The following is a 24,977-nucleotide window of genomic DNA, read 5'->3' as shown; positions in this document are numbered from 1 at the left end:
TGCCTCCTATCTTCAAAAAATGTGTGGTCAGGTGCTTACACACTCCAGAAATTCCCCAGAATCTGCCAGGCTCTTCCAGCCAAGTTCCCTATGGTGGGAAACATTATTTTTTCCCACTATAGACTTCAATGGGAGCTTTCTGTTATGCCCAGCTGGCTGGGTGGTAGAGGTTTCAACAGGGAGGCAATGTGTGGTAGTGGTCTTGCTCTGGGTGGGGGCCCTAAAGTTTGCCTGGGATGGCCGAATGCTGTGGGCATCAGGTTCACCTTCAACTTGGTGCCCACAGCATTTTAGCAAATTTGGTTGGTTCCTTTCAGGAGACTCACACCAGCAGCCCTGCAGGAGAGCTGCTTACTCCACCCAGAGCCAAGACCCCTACCACGGAGTGCCTCCCATTGAAGAGCCTCTACCACAGAGCCATCTATGGAGCTTATGGAAACAAAATAATCCTTTTGGGGGTCCATAAAATTGAACCCCCAGAAGCAAAGGTCTCTATGCCTGGATGCTATTACCAGGAGGGCCTCCTGAGCCACCTTGAAAGTCTGGTGCCTCTATCTTCAGAAATGTGCAGCCTGCCTCAGAAATTCCCCATTGGCTACAATGGAGCAAAGTCACTGCAAAACAAAGAATCTTGGGCAACTTTCTTGGAGTGCCTGTAAGGGGTGACATGGTGCAACACCTCCCACTCCCTGAAAAGTGGCAGATGCCCAACAGGGGGGAGCATGTTGCTAGGGTGAATGTTTGATAGCTGCCTTTAGCATTGGCACGCCCCACTCATGCACACACACAAGCCCTTTAGTCCAAAAATCCTGTCAGGAAGACTAATAATAAGCTGCCACTAGTTCTGAGGTAAAAATATGGAACTTAAAGAGGCTTTTAAAATATAAATCAAAACTAGATTTTATTTTACGAGCTTTTTTCTCAGGTTGTTGTTACAGAGAGGTACTTAAGTGTTTCTGGTTCTTTGAGGCAGATATTTATTTATAGGTTACAGATCAAATGCAGTTTCACTTAAATGAGGCTCTTTCAGTTTCCAGATAACTTCACACCCGCAGAGGTGTCTCTGTTTAGGGTAAACCTTTTCAGCACTGTCCTGAACACTCCTAAAACACTCAAAGAGAACTCACACTGGCTTGTGACAGATTAGGCTCTGGGGTTTCACTAAACCCACACTTAATTCTGCCAGTTAAGCTAAACATACCCTCATAGGCTCTCTGGCTCAGAATCTAGGGGCGGTCTCCTCATGAGACAATAGCTAAGCCGTCTGTGTGGTCTTAGGAGTGTCCCTGTGAGATGAGTTTCCCTCTTGTTTTCCACCCACACCAGACCTTTTAGCCTCTTGTGAAAACAAGGCTCTTTCCCCTCAGTCTTTGAGATCTCTTTGAGAACACTGGCCCACTAGCCGTTCTCCCTCTGTCTCTGTCTCTTTCTCTGCCTTTAGACACCATCTCCCCTGACTGAATCTGAGGACTGACATGATCTGTGTGTTTCACAAACTGCTTCAAAATCTTTGCAAATCTCCCTCATCTGACTTTCTGACATGCTTTTCCTGATTTTATATCAGTAAACATACCCTCTCTGTGGTTCCTGGCTACTGCATCTCAGCCAGGCAAACAGGTGGTGCTCTGGTTAACACTTGGTGCTCCTGCTCTGCCTGAACTTCACGTTTTCAGATTAACCCTTTAAAAACCTAATCTATCACACATTGCTCCCCCCAAACATTCATTCCTCCCACCCCATCCCAAGCCTCGCCTTTCCACCCTCCCCTGCCCCAATACTCACCTCAAAAGTCTTCCCCACCCCAAGCCCCATCATACAACCTTCCCCATACCCCAAGCCACACCTTACAACCCTCCCCTCACCCCAAGATTCCCCATTCCACCACCCAAGCTCCCCTTTCCACTCTTTCCCAATTCAAGCTTCCCCATTCTACTCTTCCCCACCCCATCCTACCCATATTACCATCCCCCACTCCAAGCCTCACCTTGGCACACTCCCCCACCCCAATCATCACCTTTCCACCCTCCCACATCCCTAGCCACAAGTTCTGATCTTCTCCCACCCCAATTTTTACCTTTCAACCCTCCCTCACCCCACGCCATACCTTTCCACCCTCCCCAAATCCTCACCTTCCCACCTTCCCATCTCCCCCGCAATAGGCTTTGCTCCTAGTGTTTAATAATGCAGAAAATAATGATTTTGACAAAAGCAGCACTTAAAAATGAATGACAATTCTCATATTAATTCAGGACTATTTTCTAATATGGAAGCATGATATTTTCTTTACTGCTGCACGAGTGACTGCACTTTTATCTTTCAGTGGAACAGAGTTTATATGGGACAGTTGTGTTTTATTTCAAACTTTATGTCTTGACTTGCAAATGTAATTTGTTCTCTTAGTGTGAAGAAAATATAAGGCTTCAGGATGCCAGTCACTACCTCAAATTCCCTTTTTCAAAGGGACATCTCCTTGGGAACAACCATCCTGCAATAAAAACCACTAAGGAGTCTTTCTGGATTACATCTTTCTTGTGTTCAACTAAGCTCACACAAAACGGTAATGTAGAGTAAGAAACTACTCTTGGAACTGGTCTTTTTAACCATATGCTTTCTTCTAAAAAGTCCTCTTAATTTTTTACTACTATTTTGAGGAGATTTTAAAGGAAAAGATTCACTCTAAAAGAATGATCTCTGTATGTTGTTGTTGTATGTGGGTCTATTAAGATGGTCACACATTTAATAGATATGGGTCAGGTTATCAACTTCAAGGTGGAGTGTGGAGTTCTCCCAGCATTATAATTCCTCTTCGTAGTACAGTAATCCTGCCAAGGCTGATAGAGGGTGTGTCTGACTGGCCACTGAGTTTTCCTTGGGGGTTTCACTGTCCATGCAGATGCCTCCTCTCAACTGGCCTTGAACTCCATGGTGGCCTTAGGACTGTCCCAGCCTGTATCAGACCCACAGATCTAACAAACCACATACAGGATTAATTTTCAGGGCAGGTGTAGATCTGGGTCCAATCCAGGCGGAATCTGTGCCTTGGTCTGATCATTTCAGACTGCCTGCTCTACCTCACAAGAGCAGTGAGCTTTTCCATGGAGAGTTATGGATCCAGATGATTTTCAGAAAGCTCTGCAGGACTCCAAACCACCCAGTGATTTATTAGATTGTCTCATTGATTGGAATAAATGACTCACAAAGGCTATTGATCAAATCACTCATCAACACCCTCTTCACTCCTGCCCAAACCCAGCTCCTTGGTATACAGATGAGCTGAGGAGAAAAAAGTGGTAATTTAGACAACTAGACTAAGCTTGGTGACATACTCACAATGAGAACTTAAGAATATCTTATAGCATGTTCATAAGAACCTAGGACCATGGTGGCGAACCTATGGCACTCCAGATGTTCATGGACTACAATTCCCATCAGCCCCTGCCAGCATGGCCAATTGGCCAGATTGCTAGGAAAAAGGAATACTTTTCAGGCTCCATTGAGTCCTCACCTGGTACAACTTTTTAGAGTGGTATGAACAATGACTTTCCTTCTAGGGGAGTTCCAAAATATTAGTGATTCAGCCTTGAACTGGAGGCTCTGCCTCCCAGCCAATAAAAGAACTGGGGACTCCATAGCTATTCTCTGGTCCTATTTTGGACCAATGCAACCATCTCACATAGTCTGATGTTGACAGGATTATGCCGATAATGAAGCCTATTATTTGCTCCCTGAGTCTGTGTTTGACCTGGCTGGTAGAGGCCAGTGCAAATTTGATCAGTCTTTCTCTCACAAAGGGGGCTTTGCAGAGGTCATTTAAGAAGTCAGTGGTAAGATCCTTCTTGAAAAAAAATTGGCAGATACATGTTACCTGGCCAGCAGTCATTCAGTTTTGAACCTTTCCTTTTCTGGGCAAGGCAGTGGAGAGACCAGTGGCTGAGAACTTCAGAAATTCCTGGATGATACATTTGCACTTGACCCTTACCAGTTGGCCTCCCACCTTGGTCATGAGACTGAGACAACTAGATTAAGATGGATTAGTGTTGCTGATTCTATTAGGTCTTTCAGCAGCATTGGATATGGTTGATCATGATCTATTAAACTACTACCTCATCACCCTGGAAAATCAGGAGGTTGCTTTACATTGGCTTTTCTCCCTTTCTTCAGGGATGGGGTCAAAGGGTGACATTCAAGGAGGAAGGTATTTTCTTGGCACTCCTCAATGTGTGTGGACAGGGACATAGGTAAGGGGGAGGATTCATGGCTTCAACCTCCCCATTACATCTTCACATATTTCTTAAAGGGGCCGCCTCCGCCGCTGTCTCCCTCCTAGCAGCTGGAGGGCAAATGAAACTCACCCTTTGGCTGCTAGGCACTGACAGGGAGGCGGTGGTGGCGGTGGAGGGGGGCTGCCGCCGTCTCCCTGCCTGGCAGCCCAAGGGTGAGGGAAACTCGCTCTCAACTGTTAGGCACTGGCAGGGAATCGGTCACCTCCGTCACCTCCTCCCTCGTAGCACCTGGAGGGAAAAGGAAACTCACCCCTTGGCTGCTAGGCACTGGCAGGGAGGCTGCGGCGGCACTGGAAAGGGGCCTAGCAACCAGAGGGCGAGGGAAATTCGCCGCTCGACTGCTAGGCACTGGCAGGGAGGCTGCGGCGGTGGCAGAGAGGGGCTGCTACTACCACCCCCCTGCCTAGCAGCCGGAGAACGAGAGAAACCCCATCTGCCAGACAGGGAGGAGGGCTGGAGCCCCACTTACTCGCAAGTAAGCGGGGCTCCACACCCGGGGGGGCCCGAAGGGTTTTTTGTCTCCGGGCGCCATTTGGCCTCAGTACGCCTCTGACTGTGGACACGATTCCCTAATGAACATGGGGATGCTTCACGGTGGGCCAAACAACCACGTTTGGAGGCTCACCTTTTCTTTTCCCAGTTTTCCAAATAGATTGGGAGGGAGCTGTGATTTTTCAGGCTAGCAAAACTAATTGCATGTTAGCAGTAAGTTATTTAAAATCCACTTTACAGTAACCTTCTAAATGCAACAGAAAAGAGAACAAAGAGCCCCCCCCCCCACACACACACACACACCCTTTAAAGAATGCCTTTGAAGGCAGAAAGAGGACGGGCTTTGGTTTCCCCAGAAAGTTCAGGTACAGCTTTGGGAAATACGATGGAAAATTCTTTTGGCTTAAATTTAATAGAGTTTGAAGGGATTCCCTCCAGCTTTTGAGGCGGGGTGGAGGCGGAGCTTGGGGAGGTGTGGCCATGCCCAGGGGCAGGGCCCCACCCTCTGAGCCCACCCCATAAAATTTTTACACCTATGTGTAAAATTTTACACCTAGGAGCAGCAGTGGCGTAGGAGGTTAAGAGCTTGTGTATCTAATCTGGAGGAACCGGGTTTGATTCCCAGCTCTGCCGTGGAGGCTTATCTGGGGAATTCAGATTAGCCTGTACACTCCCACACACGCCAGCTGGGTGACCTTGGGCTAGTCACAGCTTCTTGGAGCTCTCTCAGCCCCACCTACCTCACAGGGTGTTTGTTGTGAGGGGGGAAGGGCAAGGAGATTGTAAGCCCCTTTGAGTCTCCTGCAGGAGAGAAAGGGGGGAATATAAATCCAAACTCTTCTTCTTCTTCTTCTTCTTCTATGTCACAGGGGTCAATCTTTTGCTCTATACCTTTCAATGTTTATTTGTGTTCCCTTGCCCAGTTAGTCAGGAGTTGGGTTAGGTTGTTACCAATATTTATTTGTTTGTTTGTTTGTTTGTTTATTGCATTTATACCCACCATATCTCAATAACTCAAAGCAGCTTACAATACAAACAATCCAAAAATACAATAAATATACTATAAATAAACATTTTAAAAGCATAAATACATAAATATAAAAAATGTGCATGATGCCAACCTCTACCTGCTGATGGACAACCAGTTGGTGTCAGCAGCAACAGACCTGGCTGGATTTCTGAAAGCCATGGTGAGATGGTTGTGCAGCTGAAACAAAATCTATTCAAGACAGAGGTTCTGTGTCTGTGATGGACTAGACTAAAACAGAGACTACCATTCTTAACTCTTGACAGGATGCAATTAACACCTCTTGCTTCCTTAAGGTGTCTGGGCATCATTCTAGATGCATCGCTAACTATGGAAAAGCAAGTTTGATGGTAGCTAAGACAGTATTTTGCCACCTTTATAATGCCCAACAACTAGCTTCTTATTTGACCTGTTTCAACACCACCATGGTGATCCATGCAGTGGTCACATGGAGACTTGATTACTGTAACTTGCTCTTCAAAGGTCTGCCCTTGAGGTTGTTCCAGAAGCTTCAGCTAGTTCAGAGTGCAACTGCATGGGTTCTAACTAGGTCCTCTTAGAGAGCCTCTATTCATCCTATACTTTGAAAGCTGCACTGGTTGCAGATTGGCTTCCAGATTAGTTTCAGTATGGTGGATTTGGCCTTTGAAGCACTAAACAGTTTGGGACCTTCATACCTGTGTGATCTCCTCTCCCACTATGTCCCTCCAAGGTTACCGTTTTCTGGCTTTCAAAGCACACTGGAGGTTCCTGGTCCAAGATAAGTCCATTTGTCCTCAACCAGGGACTTTTGGGGCATGGCCTCATCCTGATAGAACTCTCTGTCTGAGGAGACTACGGCCCTTTCTTGATTCTTCAGGACCTGCAAGATGGAGATTTTCCAAAGGCATATGATTGAAGACTGTGGACACTCTGCAGTGTACACTGGTCACTAGCAGAGCCCACCCTTTCTCTCCCTGCCCCCCTGGATTTTTAGCAAATAGTTGTAGGTCTGCTAGAGCAGGGTGAGATAACAATGGTATTTTAGTAAGCCATCTATTTATTGATCATTGACTGGTTTTAAATTACATACTAGCATTTTGTATGACATTGTTTTTAATTTTTTATTGTTGTTCACTGCTCTGAGCCCCTAGGCGAACCTATGGCACGGGTGCCAGAGGTGGCGCTCAGAGCCCTCTCTGTGGGCACGCGCAAACAGAGTCTCCCCCCCACATCTAGGGTGGCTTGGGCCGCTGGGCTCGATTATTAGCATTAAACCTAAGACCTAGTTTTGGGGAAGCAGTGTAGGTAACCCTGTTAAGTGCTGTTAAACCCCACAGATTTTCATGTGAAGAACTGAAGTGCGATCCTTTACCTGTGAGTAAGCTTGGCTGCTGGCAATGAGGCTTGCTTCTGAGTAAACCCTCCTAGGGTCGTGATTCACCCATTCGAAGTGTTGCATGGTTGCTTCCATGCAAAGCCACCGACTACCACCAAGCTTACTCCCAAGTGACGCACACCTCGGAGCCAACCGTTTTTTCTAAACTAAAACCTCAGTATTCAGATTAAATTGCTGTGTTGGCACTTCGCGATAAATAAGTGGGTTTTGGGTTGCAATTTGGGCACTTGGTCTCGAAAAGGTTCGCCATCACTGTCCTAGGGGGAAGGCAGTTTATAAGCCCAATAAATAAATAAATACATTATTGTTGTTAGCCATCCTGAACTCCACTTGGATGAGGGAGGCAGAATATAAGTAAAATTTTAAATCAACAATAAATAAATAGTTACCATGGGAGCCAGAGCCAGCTACAAAATGTCACGGAATTACGTTATGTATAATTGTAATAGCAATTTTTCAGGCATATGCACTGCTTAACAGGGTGGCTTTTTAAATGATTGTATTGTTTAAAAGAATTTTCTTTCTTATACACAGCTTATATTCAATAATGCAGTGAAGATCTTTGCGCTGTGGTAGTGGCTGCTGCCAAACCAAAGTTTGTTGAATCTGCACAACCTATTAAATCTCCAGTGGCCAGTCAAACTTGACCTAGTTGAGTCTGCCATAATTTATTTGTCTGAATACATGGCAGAAAGATATAAATCTAGAGCCACTTAGTGCTGTAGCAAAAGAGAATTAAGGGACTGCCCTAAGTATGTTGACTTGGAAGTGAGTCCCATTTTTTCCAAAGGAGCTTACTTTTATCTTGGGACTACAGATGTCTTTCCTTGATAGTTCAAAACCTAACTTTTCATACCTTATTTTTGGGGAATATTATTTGAACAACATTTTGAAGAGTCTTATAATTGGATCCAGTGCATCAACACACTTATTTAACTCTCTTGAAGTTTCCAGATCTGAACATTGGGTAAATGCTCAAGCAGTACTGAAATCAATGGAATTTATGTTTGTTTATGTTTTGCTGTGTTTTACCTATTATCTTTTTCTCCCTCCTCTCTAAAATGGATTTGAATATCTCACATTTGTTAGGCCCTCCACCTAGTAGTCATTTTTGCTGTCTTGTATGTTTTTCTTGGTAGGGGACATGCTTGACCTGCTCAAATGGAGAGCCCATCCAGAAAAAATAGCAGGTTGCCTCTCAAAACTGAAAGAAATAGATGGCTCAGAAATAGTGAAGGTACAGGCCTTTTTTCAGTGTTCAGTTTTCCCTCATTGTTATTTTGAAAAATAATTTATGTGCCCTATTTATGTAAATATTTATTGCATTGCTTTCCCCTTACCTAGTTCCTCCAAGATACTCTAGACACTTTATTTGGGATTTTGGATGAGAATTCTCAGAAGTATGGATCCCACGTTTTTGATTGTTTGGTAAGATTTTCTTCATAATTCTTATTTCAGGTTTGCTACCTATCTTATGGTATTAATAAACACTATGGTAAAAGGCAGAAATATATACCATCAGCCCTAAAGGTGTATCAAGCTAAAGTACTACAGCATCTTCTATACAGGGTCCCAGTATGGATTGGTGCTTGGAACAAATCAATAGAAAGGATTCAATCATCTTTTCTATATAGAATATTTGGAGTACCCCACTGCATCCCATATGCGGTTCTATGCCTAGAGGCCAGCCTGCACCTACTAACAAGTAGGGCCTGGTTAATTACCTTAAAGTTTTAGACTAAGCTGTGTTTTCACACTGAACCCAACAGCTTACGGCACAAGGCCTTACCCGAGCTATAAACTTCAAAATAGTGGAGTACAAGAATATGCAAACTTACCTCTATGGGTTTATCCCTGGATGCCCTTGCCATGATGGAGGCCCAAGGAATTTTAAGGGTAGTCAGAACTAGATTATTTGACCAAGAGCAGCAATTGTTAATGAGCCAAGTAAGAACAACATGCTCCCCTTTGTTTTTGGGTATCAATCTAGTGGCTGGAAAAATGGCCTCATACTTAGTGCATATCACTGATCCTAGGCAACGTTGGGTCCTTACTAGAGCCAGATGCAATGTCTACTCTCCAGCCCTGGCACAAGGCCATTATAAGAATGCTCCCTTGTCAGACAGAGTATGCCCACATTGTCCAGCTCATATTGAAACGCTGGAACATATCCTGTTCCATTGCCCCAAATATGAGTCGCTTAGGGAAGCCCTTCTGCCACAGTACATACATAACTGCTCCCCTAAAGCTGATATTGTTAAATTACTTAATAGCAATATTCCTTGGATGTTAGGGATTACAGCCCAATATCTGCTGCAGGCTCTGCTTGTTAGGGAAATTTAATCTGTTCTGTCATAATTATCGTTTTATGATTTTTTAAATATTTATGCCTAATAAAGGTCTGTTGTTGTTAATAAGCACTAATTTTGTTTTTGTTGTTTTAGGTTCACATAATAAATTTACTGCAGGACAGCAAGTTTCATCATTTTAAGCCAGTTATGGACACTTACATTGAAAGTCATTTTGCTGGAGCTCTTGCATACAGGTATACTGCTAAATGTTTTTATTTTCAACAGTGATTGATCATTTTATTATAAAGGTGCATTAAATGTATGAATTGGTGTTAATGTAATGGAAATTGTTCCTTTAAATTACTTACATTTAGTTGCAAAAAAACAGCTGTGGACCATTAAGTGCAAGTATTGCTTGTTAATTGCATGGTTTTTTGATGTTGTCCTTTTATCACAATGATCCATGATTCATAAAACCAAAGCCAACAATGCAATTCTATGCAGAGTTACTCCAGTCTAAGCCCATTGTTTTCAGTGAGCTCATATTGCAGTAGTTCTGCATAAGATAGCAGTGTTGAGTAAGTTCTTACACAGAAATCTGTTTGACATTGACTTTTTATTACTTGTATACTGTCACTGGCTACAATCCTAACAATCCTCTGAGGCATACAGTGATGCTTTAACTGACACAGTACGGGTTTTTAATTTTTGAACTTCTTTTTCTCCTACCAGTGTAGTGTTCTAGAAAAATGCTATGTCAAGAACCATTGTAGACTCTCCGAGTTTTAAAAGTGGTTGTGAAAATTCCTGTTAAAAAGTAGGCAAACTCTTCTTTGTAAACCTGATTCATGCCAATATTTCATTTGCAAATTTTCAAAACTTACTGGACATGTTAATGGATCAACCTGACACTGATCTTCAGAAATAGAATTGTTCTAATAAATCTTCCTTTCCTCTTAATTTCAATTTTATTTTTTTAATTGCATATTTGTGGTGTTGGTGGGCATGTGTAATTAAGCTTAGACCCATAATTGGATATAGTAGTTTGGTGTAGTTCTTAGAAAGTCATACCAGGATTGGGGAGACCAGGTTGAATCCCCACTCTGCTATGGAAGCACATTGCAACCGCCTGGAACTAAACTGTCTTTATACACTAGAGACCTCATCAAAGTTTTGAAGTGGCATGTTGATCGAATAACAGAAGTGGAGAGGCAAACACACAACCAGGAAGTATTAAAGGTAAAATGATTCAGCATATCCGTCCATTTTTTACAAAACCTATCTGTAGAGACTGACACATGGGGGGAGCAGCATGGAGGCAGCAAATTCCACATCCTAAGATAATGTTCAGTTAAAGTCTAGTCCTCTACAGACATTACATTCCCATTCCATTCATACAAATATGAGCCTGCCAGTGGAGCATATCAGCAGTACTGTGTAAATTGGGCAACCTTGAATTTTCCAAGAAGGATTTTTTTTCAGCTTCCATTTGCACAAATGAAGAAGTCTGGTAAATGCAAGGTTCTCTTCATTCAAATTGTTCAGCTTCAATTCATGCTAAGTACAATCTTCTTGTACCTCACCTTATTTTAAAGGTCTACGATGCATACCACGTTCTTCCCATGATCCAGGTTCTGATTGCATGGCAGTTTCCTGTATGCATTTACATATACATAGGACCTGGATAGCCCAGGCTAGCCTGATCTTGTCAAAACTCAGACGCTAAGAAGGGTTGACTCTGGTGAATACTTGAATGGGAGACTTCCAAGGAATACCAGGGTCATGATGCAGAGGTAGGCAATGGCAAACCACTTGCAAAAGGCTCTTGCCTTGAAAGCCTCACTGGGGTCTCCATAAGTCAGATGTGATTTGACGGCAGAAAAAGGGAATATTTATGTTCAAGCTGTATATGTATATACAGAATAGATTAATCACTTTTTGGGAACTAATCTGTAAAAATAAGTGATTAAGATAAATAAATCACAGTGTCCAAGTGGTACTTTGTTTTAATAGCAATTATAGTTAATGACTGTGAGCATTTTTAACTCTCAGAATATATTCCCATTAACTTTTATGCAGATCAGTGTATAAAAATTTGCTAAGTCCATGTAATTTTCTCTTGTTGACTAAGCTATCCAAAATTGCCTCCATTCCATAAGTATGTATTAGGATTTTTATGGAATATAAAAAGTATGAATCAAAGTGAGCTTGAAATTGTAAAATAAGAAATATTATAATCCCTGGAGTGAGTGAACTAAAGTGGACTCAGGTTGGACATTTTCAGTCAGAATATTACAAAGTAATTTAGGAAATAACAAACAGTAGAAACTGCATTGCTCTAATGTAATATAACCACAGTTTAACTACAGATACTGATGAGGAAGAAATTGAAAGCTTTTATGTAAGTGTCCAGGAGAAGTTGTAGACACCTAGACAAGATGTCCTGATAATCATAGGTACCTGGAACACAAAAGTAGGAAACAAACGGTCACCTCTAGGCTGGACTATTGTAACGCGCTCTACGCTGGCCTGCCTCTGTCGGTGATCTGGAAATTGAAACTCGTTCAACGTGCGGCTGCCAGACTACTTACAGGAACAGCTAGTTGGGTCCTATACCATCTACACTGGCTGCCCATCGAGTTCCGGGCCATCTTCAAAGTGCTAGTCTTGACCTTTAAGGCCCTCAGCGGCATTGGGTCTGCATATCTGAGGGATCGCATCTCCCCGTACTGCCCTACTAGGGCCCTCCGCTCTATGGAGGAGAGCCTACTGGAAATCCCTGGCCCAAAAAAGATCTGGCTGGCCTCAACAAGGGCCAGGGCTTTTACTGCCCTGGCCCCTACCTGGTGGAACAGGCTCCCTAAGGAGATCAGGGCCCTGTGGGACCTTCAGAGTTTCTGCAGGGCCTGCAAAACGGACCTTTTTCTGCCAGGCTTTTGGACAGCCGGGATGACCATCTGACCCTCATACCACCTAGGTCTCCCGTGGGCCGGAATGGGGTTGGGATAAGTTGCCATCTGTAAATTTTAAATTGTTTAAATTCTGTGAATTTAATATTGTTAGTAGATTGTTTTTATATTTGTATTTATGTTTGATATTGATGTACACCGCCCTGAGCCCTCTGGGGGAGGGCAGTTTAAAAATGGAATGAAATAAATAAATAAACAAATAAACAAATAAATAATAAATAAATAAATAAAGTAGAATCAAATATTACTGGAACATTTTGTGTAGGAGCATGAAATAAAGCAGAAGAGCAACTCATAGAATTCTATGCAGGCAACAAGTTGTTCATTGGAAACACATCTTTCAGGCATGTGAACAGCAGAGAAATCAAATAGGTAGCAGAAGATAGAGAAGCATGATTGTCTGCTTAAACAGAAGTTGATTGTGATACAGACCATGAATGAATATAAAAATTAGAATAAAGCTGAAGCAAAACACCAGATTATTCAGTGTCAAAGTGCAATCTAAGCCACATTCCTGAAGAGTTTAAAGATCATGCAAAGAACAGGTTTGTATTACTGAGTTCAATTGTATGTAAACTAGAAAAATTACTGGTTGAAACTAGAGATATTATCAAGGAAGAATGCCCAAAGACTATCCCGTTAGCCAAAATAAATAAAAAGTCTTGATGGATGACTGAGGAAACTCTTACAGTCGCCAGTTCCAGAATTCAGAGCCTGTCACACTTCCAATGATACGGTCACTAATATAATACACCATTAATACAGTGGTGCCCAAATCCCACCAATGAAGCCCTAGTTCTCTTACACCCATTCTCCCCCAATCTTCTTCCCTGCAGGAGGAGGGAATTTCACTGGAAGCCTCCCTCTCTCCCAGCTGCCTTGAACATTCCCACTGAAGTGACCTACATAACAGGAACCCTGGAAAATGTAGTTCTCCTAGGTAAATAAGAATTCTGGTTCACTGGGAGCAATGAAATTCCCCTGGAGACCTGTTGCTTGGGAGGCTACAACAAAGCACTTGGAAGGGAGCCTTTCCATCTCCATGTAAAGGGAAATCATAGGTGTAAATAGTGTCTCCGATCATTACAAGCTAAGGCTCATTCCGCAAATGCAGAATAATGCACTTTCAAACTGCTTTCAGTGCTCTTTGAAGCTGTGCGAAATAGCAAAATCCACTTCTCAAACAGTTGTGAAAGTGGTTTGAAAACGCATTATTTTGCGTGTGTGGAAGGGACCTATATAATTGCAAACTTCATAACATTGCTAACAATGATCTAATCTTGTGTATTTGTGTTTTGACACTCGTAGGCACAAGAATATATATTTAAATATATAGTTCAGTCTCGGAAGTTGTTCTCTCTTGCTACTGGAGGACAAAACGTGGAAGAATTCTGCTGTTGTATTCAGGAACTTTTGATGTCTGTGCGATTCTTCCTTTCACAAGAAACCAAAGGGGATGCTGCTTTATCTCAGGCCCAAGTATGTTGCTGCCTTGAACTGTGGCTTGAATGCTCCTGTGTCTGTGTTCCTCCATGTAGAAGGATACAGTGTAGTTTTTCATCAGAAAATCAATGCCTTTTGCTTGCTTTCAGCTACAATAACTGATAATGTACATAATTGTTTTCTATCAAATTATTAATTGCAGGAACTCAGACGACTCTCAAACTTTGTGTTTCTAGTTTCTGCCTATATTTTACTGCCTATTGTTGTTGTCATTAGCATCATCATCATTAATATTACTGTTATTATATACTAGGAAGAATGCTAGGGAAGAATGGAGGAATAATTGCATTAACACCTTAGAAGTAACAAAACCATTCTTTGTTGGCCTTTGCCATATGAAGCGGGAACTTAGCCTTTGTTGGCCTTTGCCTTATGAAGCGGGAACTTAGATGACTAGAGCGAGTGAGGAGGAAAACTCATGACGAGGCTACACAAACATCTTATAGGACGTTTATGAAGGCCTATGAGGTGGCGACTAAAGAGGCGAAGAGGGTTTTCTTCTCCTCCTCCCTCGCGTCTGCTAGCTCCCGCCCGGCACAATTATTTCTCATTATTCGGTCTTTGACCTAATTGTCTGAGGGGTCGACAAATTGCCAATTGACTATTAGCTGTGAGGCATTCATGAGCTTTTTTGCGGATAAAATCGTGTCACTCCGCCAAGACCTTCCTACCACCTTAGAGTCAATAAGTGAACTGGAGGCTCCCTTGCCATCTTCTGGCCCTTGTTTGACCCAGTTCTCCCTACTCTCAGAAGCCGCTGTCGACAGGGTCCTGGCTGCTGTTAGACCTACTACCTGTCCTCTGGATCCGTGTCCCTCCTGGCTTATTAAAGCATGCCAGGCGGAGTTACGACCCCACCTGTTGAGTATCATCAATAGCTCCCTTGAGCAAGGGGTTTTTCCTGGTGGGTTGAAGGAGGCAGTGGTCCGCCCACTCTCGAAAAGACCATCGTTAGATCCTGGTGATCTGACCAATTACCGCCCCGTTTCGAATCTTTTGTTTCTGGGGAAGGTAATTGAGAGAGTGGTGTTGGAGCAGCTTCGGGATTTCCTGGAGGACACATCGGCTTTTGATCCCTTCCAGTCTGGTTTCCGTGCTAGGGATGGGATGGAGACTGTTCTCTTCGCCGTCACAGATCTGCTCCGCTTACAACTAGACCGAGGCAGATCGGCGCTGCTGGTTTTGTTAGACCTAACCGCAGCGTTTGATGTGGCCGATCACGACCTTTTGGCCCACCGCCTGGCCGCTTCCGGGGTGCGGGGCACTGTCCTTAATTGGATTTTCTCGTTCCTCCGGGACCGGACGCAGCAAGTGTGGTGTGGGGACCAAACATCTCAGAGGTGCTCACTTCATTGTGGTGTGCCTCAGGGAGCGCTGCTGTCCCCGCTATTATTTAACATCTATATGCGACCCCTTGCTCAGTTGGTGCGGAGCTTTGGGCTGATGTGTCATCAGTACGCTGATGACACCCAGCTCATTCTGTTGATGGAGGGGGGAGCGGCCGCCGCCCCTGCGGCTCTCCAGCATTGTTTAGAGGCCGTGGCTGGATGGTTGAAACAGAGCAGGTTGAAGCTGAATCCATCGAAGACAGAGATCCTCTGGCTGAGACGTGAAGGGGAGGTGGGGGATTTCCAGCCGCCGGAGTGGGAGGGGGCTATATTGGCACCAGCCCCCTCTGTCCACGACCTGGGGGTCCACCTGGATTCGTCTCTTTCAATGGAGACCCAGGTGGCCCACATTACCCGGGTCGTGTTTTACCATCTTCGCCAGGCTCGGCGGCTGGCCCCCTTCCCCTCCCAAATCGACTTGGCCACAGTGGTCCATGCAACGGTCACCTCCAGGTTAGACTATTGCAACTCGCTCTACGCGGGCCTTCCCTTGCGTCTGATTCGGAGACTGAAAATGGTCCAGAATGCAGCGGCTCGTATGCTGACAGGGGGTGCCATGAAAGAACATGTTACACCTGTGCTTCGCCGCTTGCACTGGCTACCCATTGAATACCGAATCATTTTCAAGGTGCTGGTGTTAACCTTTAAGGCCTTGCACGGCCTGGGGCCTCCGTACCTGCGGGACCGTCTTACCCCATATGTCCCGAACTGGCCTCTGCGTTCGGCAGAGGCCAATTTACTAGTGATCCCTGGCCCCTCCATGATACGGCTGGTCTCCCCCCTGGCCAGAGCCTTTACAGCTCTGGCCCCCGCCTGGTGGAACGCCCTCCCACCAACTGTCCGGGCCCTGCGGGACCTTGCTGAATTCCGCAGGGCCTGCAAGACCGAATTGTTCCACCGGGCCTTTGGGGAGACTAGCCGTTGATAGGGGCCCCTTAAAATGCCGCTGTAGCATCATGCGGCCCCTACCGCCCTTCCTTTTTGATATATGTTTTAGAGGGAATTGATAGCAGGCACCATCTTGGGTTAATACTAATATTATTTTATAAGCTGCATTTTAATGGGGTAGGGTTTATTTTTATTAGAGCCATCTTATTTTATATTTATTGTATTTAAATTGATTGTGCTCTATTTATATCGTACACCACCCTGAGCCCTCCGGGGGAGGGCGGTCTATAAACCCAATAATAATAATAATAATAATAATAATAATAATAATAATAATAATAATAATAATAATAATAATAATAATAATAATAATAATAATAATAATAATTTTTCCATTACGCTAGAATTGTAAAAAGGGGTGAAGGGAAGCTGGAGCCAATCTAATTCCTCCTCACATGGCCTCTCCAAGACAATCTATCCACCAGTCTATTCCCTCTCCTCTGCTGCACACTTGAATCTCCATAAGATGAGATAAGAACATAAGAACACAAGAACATAAGAACTAGCCTGCTGGATCAGACCAGAGTCCATCTAGTCCAGCATTATGCTACTCGCAGTGGCCCACCAGGTGCCTTGGGAGCTCACATGCAGGATGTGAAAGCAACGGCCTTCTGCTGCTGCTGCTGCTCCTGAGCACCTGGTCTGCTAAGGCATTTGCAATCTGAGATCAAGGAGGATCAAGATTGGTAGCCATAGATTGACTTCTCCTCCATAAATCTGTCCAAGCCCTTTTTAAAGCTAAAAGATAAGATCTGCTCGTGGTCCCCGCCCCATCTATGATGCGGCTGGCCTCCACCAGGGCCAGGGCTTTTACGGCCCTGGCCCCTGCCTGGTGGAATGCTCTCCCTCCATCTGTCCGGGCCCTGTGGGACCTCAATGAATTCCGCAGGGCCTGTAAGACCGAGTTATTCCGCCGGGCTTTTGGAGAGTCCAGCCGCTGATAGGGTGCCAGAAACAGCTAAAACCTGCTGTTCCCTCTGTAGGAGTTTTAATAGTTGGATGCCATCTTTAATTTTAATTGATAGAAACTGATTGCTGCTTTTAAACTGTTTTAGTGTTCTATATATTTATTGTTCCATTATTGTTGTGAACCGCCCTGAGCCCTTCGGGGGAGGGCGGTATAAAAGTGAAATAATAAAATAAAAAAATAAAAATAAATGATGGTCAGCAAAATGAAGGTTCAAGAAAGGTGCCTGCAGAAGAAATAGTTTCAGCTAATACAACGGCATCAGTCAGTCAAAACTCAAGGAAGCTCCCCAGGCCTTTTCTGTAATTTTACCAGTGTGGTGATGCAGTAACCATTTATAATAATAGTCTGTGCATTTGTATTTTGTAAAAAGCTGGGCTATTTTTGCAAAGGAGATTAATGAAGAATTATGAAATAATTAAATTAAATCTTCTTGGTTTCTCCCTGTTTGGCTCCCAGGGCATTAAAAGATCATCAATCCTCAAAGGCATTCTTTATGCAAGCACTTGCTATTTTCAAATCTCCAGTGGGGCCATCCCCACTAGATGGTAGAGGGGCCTCTGTGACTGTGGCACAGCCTTCGCTGGGTCAGTTGCACTTCTGCCGCCCTTGGTGCTGCTGCTTTCCCCTGAGAGAGCTCTGAGAAGCTGTGACTAGCCCAAGGTCACCCAGCTGGCGTGTGTGGGAGTGTACAGGCTAATCTGAATTCCCCAGATAAGCCTCCACACCTCAGGTGGCAGAGCTGGGAATCAAACCCAGTTCCTCCAGATTAGATACACGAGCTCTTAACCTCCTATGCCACTGCTGCTCCTATTTTCAAATCTAAGAAGAGGCGTGGGATGACCCAGCCTGCCCCTCCTCCAGGCACATCACTTGCTTGGGCCGGCAGCTGGGCAGCCCAGCCCCACGCTAGGCTGGATGCTGGTGCTGAGGCTGCCTCTCTCCCTGCCCCACCCCTGGACAGCAACGGCAGCCAAGGTAAATCTCAGCTGCTCTTTCTAATGAACTCATAATTGAAAAGCAGGTTGCAAATCAAATAATCGTAGAAAATAAATTTCTTCTCTAATCTACTTTCTTTGAAGAATACCTCCAGTTGATATTTTACTTGGTTACATATATGTATATATCTTTCTTTTAGGCAATCTTTCTTAGTTCTTTCCCAGCTGTATACTCAGAGTTGCTGAAACTCTTTGACATGAGAGAAGTGGCAAACTTGGTACGTGATACTTTAGTAAGCTTGCCTACCACCACAAACGCAGATGAATCCCTTCAAGGTGTAAAGCTTCAGTGCATTGGAAAGATAGTGGAGAGTCAGCTCTACACCAGTCCAGGTAGGACAGAATACATGTGAGCACTCTTTAGTTACAAACGCCTCTCACATTCCCTGATAATATGAAATCAAATAACTGTTTTCATGGAAGTTGAACAATGAACTTTTTTGGGAAAGATTTGCTTTGTGTTGGCATTTACAATAATGCTGTTTCTAGTTTAGAGATATATGTCCAATCTAAGCATGGTGGGTAGGTTGGTATTGCTTGATGGAGGTACCTTTAATGATTTTTTAAAATCTTTGTTTAAAAAAATTAAAATGGAACAGTGCATAGACATGGAATTTGAGGCAGAAATGAAAAAAAAGGGACTGAAACTGGAGTTTTACAATGCAGTCCTAAGCAGAGTTACATCCTTCTAAATCCTTTGGCCAGAGATCTGCTTAGGTCTGCCCTGTTAGTGTTAAATAAATGAGCTAGGAAGGAAAATTGGGTCACGTGGAAAGAGAAAGGCTTGGATTTGGTTCCAGCAATTTTCAGTACACTTATTTTCAGCCTTCAGTTGCTTCTCATTCCTCAATATGTACCTCAAGGATGCTGAATTCTAAAAAAGCTTGTTACAAGACATGGGAGGCAACTTATTTTCAGTATCTAATTTGCAAGTTGAGAACTTCCAGTAAATTCCTCATTGCAATAATTTCAGTCAAGCATAAAGCTCTAAATAATTTTAGCTAATTGTGGTTACATTAAATTAAAGCCCTTGTTTAAAAAAAGGTATAAATGTACTAATTTGTGATTATGGAGTGTCATATCTTTACTGCAGGAGTTGTCAGATTTTGTCCTAGTGTGGTATTTTAAGCCAAGGGATGGCTGTTTGAATTTTCACGTAATTAATGAAAATAAAGGGAACTCAGGTATTGAGCTGGAGATTGTGGACTCAGGTGCAAGGGAAGGGACAGTTTAGAGGTAAAACACAGCATAAACTGGATTGGGGGAAGATTGCCCACAACTTTTATTGAATACAGACACAAACCCCCGATGCAGCATCAGGTGACTGACTGCCACCTGGTATTACCCTGTCCCCCTAGTCCACCTGCTGGGGGGAAAGAGTGGCAAGCCCTGGGGTCCACATGAGCATAAGCCTCTGCATGCTATCTGGTGGCGAGAACCTTAACTAGGTGTGCCATTCAATGTCTCCACCTTCTGGACCCTTTAAGGGAGTCCCCAAAATGGGACAGAGGGCATGCAAGCACAGCCTCCCTACAATAGATCTGTTCCAATGCCCAAGCTATGATGGGAATACAGGGAAAGGATAAGTAGTAGACCAAAACACGACCCTTAACAACCAATATCTGAGAGAGGGTGGAAGGGAGAGCCAGCATTGACTAAGACAGAGGCCCCCAGCAGCAGTCCAACTAAATATCAGAGGGGTGGATCAGAATGAAAACTGAGTTTCAGGTCTGCCTGGAGCTCTCCCTCCCAGACTGGCCACAAAGGAGAAACAACTGACCAGCCCCAGGCCAGTGCAGGCCTCCCCAATCCTCACACTGCTGGCTCAAGGCCAAAAGGGAGCCTCCTGCATGTGGTCCTGGCAGAAATTGTGGTCCCCAAGTAAGTTTATGGCCATTGCTGCTCCTGTCTTCCATTGTTTGTTTGAAAACAAACTAAAAAGAGAGAACAAGATCATTAGCAAACCAGGATCAAATCACCTACAACCCATCTCATCTTGCCGCTCAGGTTACCATACATTTCCAGAATGTGTGCGTGCATTTTGTTTTTGTTCTGTTTTGTTTTGTATTTACCTATTGCTCTTATATCACCTTCCACTGGAGTGGGGTGGGCATTCATATGGACTTCCTTCCTATCAGACCCAGGAGAAACCCCCTTTTTCCTCCTCCTGCAGAAACTTTAAAATGCACTCAGTTATTCAAAGTACATTGGTCTGGAAAATAAAGCATAATGTCCTGGGGAAAGGCTGATACTGAAGTGCAATTAAACTCCCCTGTCTCAGAGGGTGAAAATGAACACTTCACAGTGTTACCCTATTCTTTGCTATTGCTTGTGGGGGGAAAATAACATGGTAAGGAAGAATTCGTAGGCTGAGCAAACAAATTGTTCAACTTCAAAGACAAAGGATGCTTTCTATGACGAATCACTTTCTTGACTAAAGCTTGATTTACCCATTAATCAGAATTGTATAGTTCTGAGGGGTTTTTGTGTTTTCTTCTGCAAAGGCAGAGGCTAGGTAGTGCAGCTGGATCTAGCATTTAATTTTCTATGATACCAACTGGCTTTGAAGTGCTCCAGAGACATCTGACCCTAACTCCTTTTAGCGAGATTGACCAGTAAACTCTTACACTACTATCAACTCTTTTCAGGACACTGGGGAAGCTACATATTGAAAGTCAGTCCGCACAGGAGGCCACACCTGTAGGACGTGTTCACCGTGCCAAAGGGTGGTGGTAATGTTCATAATGTGGCAACTCTGCAATGTCAGAATTGACATGAAGGGTTTTTCCTCATTGATTTTTCTGTCCATAAGCAATTGTGTAATCTGTCTTCTAAACCTGCCATTTCTGATTTTATTACTCTCTGGTCTGGATTTCTAATCCAATCCACAATCCAAACAAGATCAGCTTCTTGACATTATAATTTAATATTAGGTACTGGTAGTTCTCCTCTCATGTTCTCATCTTGTAGCATTTTGAATCTGATTCTTAGTTTTTTGACATTCATATAAATGTGTTGCCAAATATTTATATTCCATATACCTGTTTATATCTGTTTTTGACAACACTTCAGAGTTTTTTCTTGTAAATGAAGTGGTAACATCTGAAATAAAAAAGTTAATTTTGGCAAAATATTCATTTTTACAATGGAATATTTTTCTAGCCCCTTCTACTATTAGTTCCCATTGGAAACAATGGGGGATGGGAGCACCCCCTTTATGGACCCCCAAACCAAACTTCACCAAACCTGGCTGGTATCATCAGGAGTGTCACCTGACAATAGCCTGAAATTTTGGTGCCACTAGCCCACGGGTCTGCAACCTGCAGCTCTCCAGATGTTCATGAACTACAATTCCCACCAGCCTCTGTCAACATGGCCAATTGGAGATTGTAGTTCATGAACATCTGGAGAGCTGCAGGTTGCAGACCCCTGCACTAGCCTAAAAGCTTCATATCCTGCTGGCTGACAACGTAAAAACACTAAAAATACAAAAAAATAGAAATAACCCCAAATTTTTTCTGTGCCCCCAATGGTGGGCACCCAGGACATTTGTCCCTGAATGTCCCTGTGAAAGCTATGCCTCTGCATTCATGTCACCAAAGATCATTATCTCTCCTTGAAAATCTAATATGGACAGGAAATTTTTTTTCATAAAAACTTTTTGTTTAATTGTTCAAGGCATACATCATGGTTAATGTTTGCCTTCTGGGAGCCTAATCTTCAGAATGAGATATCTTCCTTCCAGATCTTTTAATTCTTTTACAACATGTATATGTGAGTTATTTATGTAAACTGCAACTCCTTTCTTTTTATTATTATTTACTAATGCTACATACACGTTGTCTTATTATTTAAAATATTTTGTTCTTTGTATGAGTTTCCTGGGCATATAATATATCTACACTTTGCACTTTGAGAAAAAATATAGTACAAAATGGAATCCATGGAATCAGAGATGAATTGTTTAAAATTTGGGCAGCTACATGAAAAAGAATTAGCCATCCAATATCTCCACTAATGTCATGTGCAGAGGTTTATTATGATAAGAATGTGGTGAACAACACTGACTTTATAACATACAGAGATTTGATAGATGTTCAAAAAGAAATTAAGTCTTGGCAAAAATAAAGCACAAAGGCAAAAATACAATGGATATTATACTTTTCATTAGTTTCAAGATTAAGAAAGGAAATTAACACAGCAAGAGGTGTAATAAGGGGACTGACAGAATTCAAAAGAAAAGTATGCAACAAAAAGAACATTTATTAGGACCAATTTATAAACATGTATGGTCAGATAAATTACAAAACATTGAAGAAGAAATATTTTTTAACAATGGGAAACTTTATGGATGAAAAGTGCAACATTTACTGCCAGCCAAACAATTGTAGAAAATTGGTACAAGATATTCTACCAGTGGTTCATCACTCCAAAAGATATTGAGGAGAGGGACAAGAATTACAATGGGAAATACTGGAAATATAAAGAAGTGGATGGCTCTTTTATCATATCTCGTGAACATGTAGAAAAAAATTAAAATTCTGGGGAAAATCATGCAAAATTTAGAAAAAGCTTATAAATCAAATTTGGAATGGATGATAAAACTATGTTATTAGACATATTCTCCAAAAAAATTTCAGATGAATGTTTTTATATTTGCAAATGGCAATGAGAGTACTACTTGCAACAAAATGGAAGGCAAAAGAATGTCCAAGCCATGAAAATCGGGAAATAAATTAGTGAAATATGCAACAAAGACTTGCTGAGGTAGGAGGGAGTATAAATTTGAAACAAAGTAAAGTAAATAATAGCAAAAATTGAAAAACTTTCTGAATAAATAACTAAAGAATTTCAAGATAAATGGGAACTGTTTTATATGTACCGTATATACTCGTGTAGAAGCTGAGTTTTTCAGCCCTGTTTTAAGGCTGAAAAATGCCCCCTCAGCTTATACACGAGTCACTGCTTACCAGCAATCACAAGCCGCTTATTGCTGCCCGCCCCGGCGGGCGAAGGGGAAACCCCTGCAGCCAGTGGGCTCTTCAGGCCTCTGCCAAGGCTGGGGGCATGGCCCGGGACGACCTCCCTGTGGCTGCACAAAGCCGCTTGTTGCTGCCTTCCTCGGAGGGTGAAGGGGGAACCCTGAGGCACCCCGGCTGGCTGGGCTTCCTCAAACCCCAGCTGGGGGGCAGAGGGAGCTCCTTATTTGGGCAGTGACATCAGGGGGAGTCACTGCTTAAATAAGGAGCTCCCTCTGCCTCCTGGCTGGGTTTGAGGAAGCCCAGCCAGCGGGCAGGCTGAGGGAGCTCCTTATTTGGGCAGTGCCAGCTTTTTTTGCATTTTCATTGTGAAGCAGTTGGCAAAGCATGACCACCTGTATAGCTTCTACAAGTTGATATTTAATTTGGTCCTTCATTACAGTAAGGAAATACCACAAACAGATAACTCTTATGGTCTGAACCCTCTTTTCAGAATCCCGATATATTCTGTTGCCCATAGTTCTGCATCACCTCCACGTGCATCTGCAAGAGCAAAAGGATTTGATTATGTGTGCAAGCATCCTTAGCAACATATTTTGCTTCATCAAGAAAAATGGTTCTGTGAGTAGAATTGTGTCATTGGTTTTGATAACAAAAATTTCACCTGTCTGAGCCAGAAATGTGATGCTAGAACCATGAGTCTGTCCAGTTGCTCTCTGGTTATGACTTATGGTTGCCATTAATTTATATCTTTGGAAAGAATTGTTAATATCATTGAATGATAACAGGTGTGTGACTTGTGCTAGGTCTGTATGAATTCTGAGTTGAGGGTCTCACTGACTGCTGACCTACAATGTCTACAGAGAAAAGATGTAAACATATTATACTCCCACCTTCCTACTCCTAAGTCCACATGGTAGTGTATCAATATAAAAACAACTCACTCAGAAAAATAAACCCTACTGTTCTTCAGAATAATTAGAAGCTATATAGAATTCTGTGTTTTCATGGGAGGCTTGTATATTAAGAAAACCAGAAGTAACCCCAGCATGCAGAAATGGTCTAAGTCTTTTGCAGATTTCCCTTTCTTCCAGTACCTGCAGATTTTCTGATTTTCTAATTTGTTCAATCTAAACAAACCTAGATTAATATTCAGGCAGTTCTGGGTTTTCGGGGTGTATGGCAGTGGTCTAGGTAGTTTTTGCTCCTAACATTTTACCTACAAATGCAATTGCAAACACAATTGCAAATGCAGTTGTGAATGTGATTGCATGTAAATGAACTTCACCCGGACACATAAAAATGTGCTTCATTCCCTGTGAGGTTGACAAAACATATAACTCCAACACACAATCACTCCACACTATGCCACATAAACACATACTATTGTGACATATCTCTGAAGATGCCAGCCATAGACATGGCAAAACATTAGGAGCAAAAACTACCAGACCAGACAGCCTGGAAAACTCACAACAGCCATTTGATTCTGGCCATGAAAGCCTTCAACAATACCAGATTAACATACTCCTGCCTCTACATACCTTTGACTGTATCTTAAATCTGAGCTACAATCTAAGGCCCCTTCCGCACGGGTGGAATACGGTGCCCTGGGGACGGCAAAAACACCGTCCTCAGGGAGCCGTTCGCACAGGGAGCGCAGCTGCTTTGCAGCTGCGCCGCCCGAGTGGCACGAAGCAGCCGTTTTCCAACCTCGCTTGCCCAGCGAGGTTTTCGGAAAACGGCGGCAGGGT

General features: G+C 43.2%; 1 protein-coding gene across 3 annotated transcripts in view; it reads left to right on the top strand.

Annotated features, from left to right (window-relative positions):
- The window catches only part of DOCK4 (dedicator of cytokinesis 4), a 347,529-nt gene that overhangs the window by 224,852 nt on the left and 97,700 nt on the right, over positions 1–24,977 (top strand). For all 3 annotated transcript variants that reach the window (XM_048499440.1, XM_048499439.1, XM_048499441.1), the window contains 8 exons: positions 2,401–2,557; positions 8,320–8,417; positions 8,525–8,608; positions 9,625–9,725; positions 10,629–10,710; positions 13,749–13,919; positions 18,385–18,577; positions 23,717–23,844. In XM_048499440.1, coding sequence (XP_048355397.1) covers positions 2,401–2,557; positions 8,320–8,417; positions 8,525–8,608; positions 9,625–9,725; positions 10,629–10,710; positions 13,749–13,919; positions 18,385–18,577; positions 23,717–23,844 — 1,014 coding nt within the window. The remainder of the gene's footprint in view (positions 1–2,400; positions 2,558–8,319; positions 8,418–8,524; positions 8,609–9,624; positions 9,726–10,628; positions 10,711–13,748; positions 13,920–18,384; positions 18,578–23,716; positions 23,845–24,977) is intronic.

Source organism: Sphaerodactylus townsendi, linkage group LG06 (genome assembly GCF_021028975.2).
Source record: "Sphaerodactylus townsendi isolate TG3544 linkage group LG06, MPM_Stown_v2.3, whole genome shotgun sequence".
NCBI lineage: Eukaryota > Metazoa > Chordata > Lepidosauria > Squamata > Sphaerodactylidae > Sphaerodactylus > Sphaerodactylus townsendi.
The sequence above is the reverse complement of the archived record's forward strand: the minus strand, read 5'-3'. Positions and strand labels throughout refer to the sequence as shown.